The sequence below is a fragment of the Aphanomyces astaci genome (genome assembly GCF_000520075.1).
Source record: "Aphanomyces astaci strain APO3 unplaced genomic scaffold supercont1.14, whole genome shotgun sequence".
NCBI classification, from domain to species: domain Eukaryota; phylum Oomycota; class Saprolegniomycetes; order Saprolegniales; family Verrucalvaceae; genus Aphanomyces; species Aphanomyces astaci.
Window position 1 is genome coordinate 126,279 of NW_009798277.1, and position 7,112 is coordinate 133,390.

A 7,112-nucleotide genomic window follows, 5' to 3' on the forward strand; every position below is an offset into this window, starting at 1 on the left:
CACCACTGCCTGATGTGAAACTGCCACCTATTTGATATTTGACCAATCGCGCAGAATGACTTTGCGCACCACTGCCTGGATGTGAAACTGCCACCTATTTGATATTTGACCAATCATATCGTGTTATCACGCTATGTGCGTGATATGTTGACAAACGACAGAACGATCGCCCAATCGAAATCCTCTCACATCGGTCATCCAATCAAAACGAGACTTGATGTCGGTTACCCAATCCCCATCCAGAAATGTGTCGGTTCGATGTCGGATGCTACCTACATGTAGGTTTTATATGCTTATGCAGACGCTGTGTTACGCTATTCGTACCGAGTACTACGGTACGTACAATATGTGTGACAACGACTTATAACAAGCAAGTTATAGCGTTACTCGGGAGGTGATTATTCAGATGAGTAATTGAATTTACATTGGTCCGCCAGGTTTCCCTATTGGGCATGGAAACCTGCAAAACTAGGGTACAAATGTACCAGCATTGCAATTGGTCCCGAGTTCAATGCTAAATACTAACACTTATTTTCCCCAAAGTCAAAACTGCATCACCTCACGAAGCAGCTTAACGTACGAGCTGGTAAACCCCTGATATGACGTTCAAACTGCTGGTAGATGATTGGTACTTGTCAAAAGGCATCAGCAAGGTAACCCGCTCGGAGTACTTCTTCCAGTCCATGCGTACCACCTCCTTGGTGTAGTCCTTCAGCACAATAAGCCGATGGATGGATCAGCCACCAACCATTGCTGCTATGCCTCAGTGCAGAGTGGGCCGTTGGAATGGCTTTCTGAACAATGAACACGCCCATCGAGCTCTACTTGCGCACCCTCGTGGCCGGTTGGCTCACGAGTGACTGCTGTCGCAAGTTCTTGGCCAACACTTGCCTGAGGTCATCCACAGTAAACGGCAAGCCAACCAACGCGTCACTGTCCGTTTGCCATGGCACTTGACTTTCGCCATGCCTGGTACGAAGCAAACTCCTTGGATCGATCTCGTTGTTGATACTCTGCGTTATCAGATACTCACAACAGGTTTTAGCATCCGCCCTGTCAAGTGGTGCTTTTCCCTCGCCTGTGTTCACGCCTTTTGTCCTCGCCTATTTCTCCCAAACTCTATCGCCTAGTCTATCAACTCTGACAGGCTGTGAGACAGTGGCCGCTTTATACCTGCATGTTCTGCATATTCTTCATGGCGCTACCCTACCCTAGTGATTGCTCACCCAATCACGGCTCTAGCACAAGGAAAAGAGCACTGATGCTCACACGTCAGTGTTTCCCTTTGGCTTAGTTTTAGCCAATACGAACGAAGCTAGATAGTTTGTAAACGACTGAATGTCACTTTTGGCTTTCCCCTGTCCCGCACACTTGGTTTGTCTTGGACACTCTGCGCAAAGTTGCTACACGCCTACCTCCTTTTTCTTGCTTCGTGACAGGTTATGAGCCCATCTACTTCTATGAGCCCTCCTACTTCGACCATTACCGCCTATTCCGGCATTCTCCTCGATGACGCCTACAAATTCTATGCTGCGTGGCGCACCACGTTTGAAGAAGCGCCATGACCGCAGGCTTCTTCTCCCTCTACACCAACGAGACCTACTGCCCCACTCGCATTGAAACCGACGCCTACACCATCAGCCAGGCCAAACTCCAGGTTGACAAGATACGCAATGATGCGAAGTACTCCACCGACGGTTATGCTGGTGACGCCTTGGAACAGCGCCTTGCAACGGTGAAACGCCTCGAACAAGACTTCACGCGCAAGTTTCTGGATGAGTATATCGCGGAGTCCCTCGCCGCCCTACGCGTCCAAGCTAAGACATTTCTTTTCAACTCCCTCACGCCTATTCTCCAACAAGTCATCGGTTCCCACGCCTCTCCCTTCACTCTCTGGGCCGCTCTTATGGCGCGCCATGAAGCTGGCACCCGCGACCCCATGATCCTGTTTGCGAGTCTCAACCAACTCAAGTACAGCGAGGACATCAGTGCCGAGACCCTCTTCACTACTCTCGACGATCAGATGAACTTGATCGAAACGGCAACTCTCCCTGTGAACGCCGACGCTCTTACGGCTCGCGAAGGTCATGTGAAAACGTTTGAGCTCTTTCGAACTCTCTTCTATTCTAACGCCTTTGCCGCCAACAAAGACGTGTGGGAGGTCGTTTGCCAGCTTCAATTCAAGGCGCGCGAGGATGGCTCTGAATGCACGCCTACTGCCATTAAAGCTACTATTCGCCACACCCTAAATATCGCCTCTCGCCGCAATCTCATCCCCTCGGATCAAGGCTCCGGTGACTCCGAATCCCGTCGACGCCAAGTTGCTGCTGCCGCTACCTAAATTTACGCTACGCCTCCAATCGTCTTGTATGCTACGCCTTCCACTTCCCAACCTCCGCTTACCTATACTGCTGCTGCTGCCCCTTCTTACGAGTCACTGCCACGTTGGGCACACTCGAACTGTCACAACTATCCTTTCAATTCATGTTTCTACAGTGGCTCGCCCGAACACCGCCTTCCTGACTGCCGCACCATGCGCGATGATGACAGTCGAAACCGCATTCGTGCCGGCGTTCCCAAGCACGTTGTTGACACACACTGCCGTCGGAAACGTGCATCGTCTCGCAAGATCATTGACGATCATACGCAGCATCATCGCCGCGACCGCGACGACTACGACGATAACCATGGGAACGATCAGGGTCCCAACAGCAGCTATCCCAAGCGCCATCGTGACGATTCTTCTTTCGTGACACGCCCAACGGCACCATGCCATCAACTCCCGAAAGTTGAACCAGCGCTCCTTCGACACAAACACACGGTAGACTCAGACTGTGCAATGATATCCTGATAGGCAGGTCCGGGGTTCTTTCCACAATGTCACCCAGTGTCTTGCGCACACTGTTTTAATCAAGGGAGCGTCTGCAGTCAATCCGAGGGACACCAGTCTTCGGAGCAGTCTAGTTTGGAAACACAAAGGTACTGGTGCCCATATTCTGGCCGGTGGTTCGCAATATGGCAATGTATTCTTCGTTGAACACGCACACGTGCAAGCAAGGGAAATAGGTCACGTCGACGAGGTGGTACACTTGGGAATCTTCTTCGACGTTGGCCTTCTTGTGCCAACGCAAATGCACGGACAGGTATTGTAATGGGGTGCACAGAGGAAGGTGTGTAGAACAAGGTATATTTTTAACTGGGAGAACTAGCTATCTCTAAGCTGGTTTCCTTGGCGCGCGGCTGCGCGCCAGTCATGCAATTCATGTCAAATGAATGGTGCTGCTGCGGATTTCGCAGAGCCAGTGATTCAAGACACTTGGATTGCCAAGTGTCCTCTCGGGTCAGGATTGGAACTGACCAATGGGGTGTCGTGTCCGGATGGTATCCGGACCCCGCTACATCCTCCCACACTCAAACTTGATTGGTCGAACGTGGGACAGGGATTGAGAATTCCGAACAATCGTTGGAGAATTCGGAACGACCGTTGTCGTTAGTAGTCATTGTGAAAAAAGCAACGCAGCGAAGGATGAGCACCTTCAGAGCGTCGAACTGGGCCGCCGATGACGGCGGCAATGGTGGTGGAGCCCGGAACAGCCGGAGGCGTAGCCACGAGCGCTCAGGACCGAGCGCACGCTCTCCGTCGCGGAAGCGACGGTGCGACGATGACCGAGGACGACCATACCGGCGAAGCATGCCAGATTTTGTGGTGATCTCGGTAAGTGCGGACGATGTTTTCGTCCGCACGGATTGGACTCTCCCAGATGTGGGAGTGGCGGACTACTCGATGGACCGGGCGGTGTCTGGAATGCGAGCGTTGGCTCGTAGCGTGGAACAGTATGCGCGCATGGAGGAGTGTCGAGCTCCACGCAGCGAGTTGCTGCGGCAATACCTCGATGGCGTCGAGGTGTCCTCATTGATATGCGGCCATGGCGTGCGTCTGCGATGGAATTCGCTGAGTTTTGCGGCGAGCGCAAGTACTGTGGCGAGATTATCGCCGATATGCGGGTCGCTCCACTGCAGGAGGCGACCATTTGGGAATACGTTGGGCTTTGGTGGGCTCACCTTGTGCGTAAGGTGCCAGTGCCGAACGCATTCCACTACCAGCAGAAGCTGGTTGAATACTTAGCAAATTTTGCTAAGTGTCGTGCCGAGCTGCCTCGGCTTGGACGGGACTTCGTCCACCAGATCTCCGAGTACTGTCGAAGTCGCGACAGAGAGCACGGAGAGGTGAGTTGGCTGGTATATCCAGCTCTGATGTCCATTGTGTAGGACCATGGGATGCCGCGATCAGATACTTGCGGCCATCAGGGGCCCAACGAGAGCCCTCCCTTCACCACGAACTCGTGGTGCGGCAGTTGCAAACGCTGACGTCGCCCACGACGTGTTGAGGCGTTTAGTTGCTCTTGAGGCGCGCTCGGCGCAGCATGACGCCGTGGCCGCTCGCTTGTCTGCGGTTGAGCGGAAGGTGAAGGGGTATTGTGTGACGCGACTGGAGCACGATGCCGTGCTTGAACGATTGGCAACTGTCGAGCGCCTGATGCAGGTGACTCCTCCGACATTAGGGTCGGAGGCAGAGGTCCTGCATCGCTTGTCGCGGGCTGAAGCGACGCTGAAACGGCACCCGAAGCCACAAGACTTGGAGGAATGGTGTGTGCGGGCGGAGGTGGTTGCTGGCGCAACAAAGTCTGCTGTTGGAGACCTTCATGGTCGGGTCGTGAAGGTGGAACTTGCCCTGCAACAGTTGCAGGAGGATCAGCGGGATACGCTGAAGAGCGTTCGTGAGGAGTCTCAGCGTCTTTGTGACGTGACTCTTCGCGTCGTGGAGCTGGAGGTGCGCGTGGAGCATTTGCTGGACACTGCTCCCCATCCGACGGCGAGGCCTCGCCGTCGATAAATCGGGGTAAGTGGCGATTGATTTTGCCGACGTCGAACGTCGGGTGTATTCGCCAGACATTGGCAGGTCGAGTTTCATTGACGTTGGACTGATGACTTCTTTGATAGGGAAGGGGTCAATCGAGGGAACCTGGAGCTTTGGGTTGCGCAGGACCGTCGGAGGCGCCGCAACGACTTGTTGAGATAGACTAAGTCTCCAACACAGAACGTACTGGTGTTCTTGCGACCGTGCTTGTTGGCCTGATGGGCTTGCTGATGTTGCGCATGGGCGATATTGTCGCCAAGTTGACGCATAATGGAGCTCCGGAGGCGCAGAAATTCTTGGATCGACGCTGTCGTGCGTAGGCCAGGGGAGATTCCTCCCACACTCAAAGTAGACACACCGGTGTCAGTGGGAAGACGGGGGTGACGCAGATGGTTTGCGTAAAACGGGGAAACCCCATGGAGGCGTGGATCGAGGAATTGTAAGCAAATACCACTTGGTGGAGTAGGGAACTCCACGTGCGAGATTTCGACGCAGCATAACTGCGGAGCACATCTTCGACAACGCGGTTAGCGCTATCGGTCTGACCGTCAAGTCTCGGGGTGGTCGGCCGAGGACATGTTGAGGCGAGTGCTAATGCGGGCAAACAAAAACTTCCAGAAAGCGGAAGTGAAACGTGGGTCTCGATCGGAGACGATGGAAGTAGGGAGGCCAAAGCGACAATAAATATTGTCGAAGAAGAGCGCGGCACAGCGCTCAGCTGTGATGCTCGCCCTGACGGCGACTGCCACAAGGTACTTCGACCCCCGGTCGACGCATACCCAAATGCCCGTGTTGCCGCGTTGGTCGCGGGGAAGGCCAAAGATGAAGTCCATACTGACGGACTCCCAGAGTTCGCTGGGAACTTCCAAGCTCTGGAGTGGAGCCTGGGTGGACGCGACGGCCTTGATTGATTGACAGACGTCGCAGGAGGCGACGTAGCGAGCAACGTGTTTATACAAACGCGGCCACCAAAAGAGGCGAGCGACGGTAGTGTACGTTCGATCGCGGCCGAAGTGGCCCCCGCTTGGGGTATCGTGGAGCTCGTGCAGGATGTCCTGCCATAGAGAATAGTCAATCGGTCGTGTTGGTGGAATACAGCAACAGACCGTCGCGAACCGAATAGCGGTCGAGTTGGGGAATGCGAGAAGGTATCGCTACACCATCATGGAGGTGGGTGATGATCGGATCCAAAGCGGGGTCCGTTGTGTAAGCTGCTCGGATGCGAGCCAAGAGTTCCGAGTGGACCGTGGAGATGGAGGAGAGCTCCATGTCGTCTGCCGACGGGAGTCGGGACCAAGCATCCGCGACAACGTTGCCGCGGCCAGGCTTGGATTCAACCTTCATGTTGAATTCCGAAAAGAAAGAGAGCCAGCGCTGCATGCGCTGGGACAGATGCGGTGAGTGGACGGCCGTGCGTAGCGATGCGTGGTCAGTGAAGACCACGAGTTCCTCCGAACCCAGGAGGTAGATACGAAACTTCTTGAGCGCGTAGTACATCGCCAGAAGCTCCAAGTCATGATAGTTATTCTCGGACTTGTGGAGCTGGCGGGATTGGAACGATACCGGGCGATCGCGCCCCGAATCGTCGCGCTGCATTAGGCAGCAACCGATGGCGCGGATGCGTCGCAGACCACGAAGAAAGGTCTGGAAAAGTCTGGCAGAGCCAGAACTGGGGCCATGGTGAGGCTCGCCTTGACGGCCTCGAAGGCCACTGGGCACTCTTGGGAGCATACCCAAGGAACGTCCTTGCCAAGTAAGCGTGTCATCGGGCATGCCAGGTCTGCGAAATTCGCCGAGTACTTGTGCAGATAGGTGGCGAGTCCCATCCAACTGCGCAGTTCGGGGACTGAGCTTGGCGATGGCCAAGCTTTGATTACGGTCACCTTGGCCGGGTCCGCCCGGCAGCCGTTGATGCCAACGAAGTCGCCGAGGACAGGAATCTCGGGTACCCCGAAGAGGCACTTCGACAGGTTCGCATATAGACCGGTGTCTCGCAGTGTCTCAAACACCAAACGTAGGTGTGACCGGTGGACATCCACGTCGGATTGCGACGAACTGGCACGGCTGTGGATGTAGACGTCGTCGAAATACGACGGAGCAAATTCGCGAAATGGACGGAGTTTCTCCGTGACGACGCAATTGAAAGTAGCAGGGGCGTTCTTGGGCCCCTGGGGCATCACCAGCCATTCCCAGA

The 7,112-nt window shown here is 54.7% G+C and overlaps 1 protein-coding gene across 1 annotated transcript; it reads right to left on the reverse strand.

Moving 5' to 3' along the window:
• Nucleotides 1–2,960: 2,960 nt before the first annotated feature.
• H257_06826 (hypothetical protein) lies at nucleotides 2,961–3,693 on the reverse strand (the record flags this gene model as incomplete). The annotated part of the gene is made up of 2 exons (XM_009832196.1): nucleotides 2,961–3,116; nucleotides 3,535–3,693. The coding sequence occupies 2 exons, from the start codon at nucleotides 3,691–3,693 to the stop codon at nucleotides 2,961–2,963; spliced, it is 315 nt and encodes a 104-aa protein (XP_009830498.1).
• Between the last annotated feature and the right edge of the window lie 3,419 nt (nucleotides 3,694–7,112).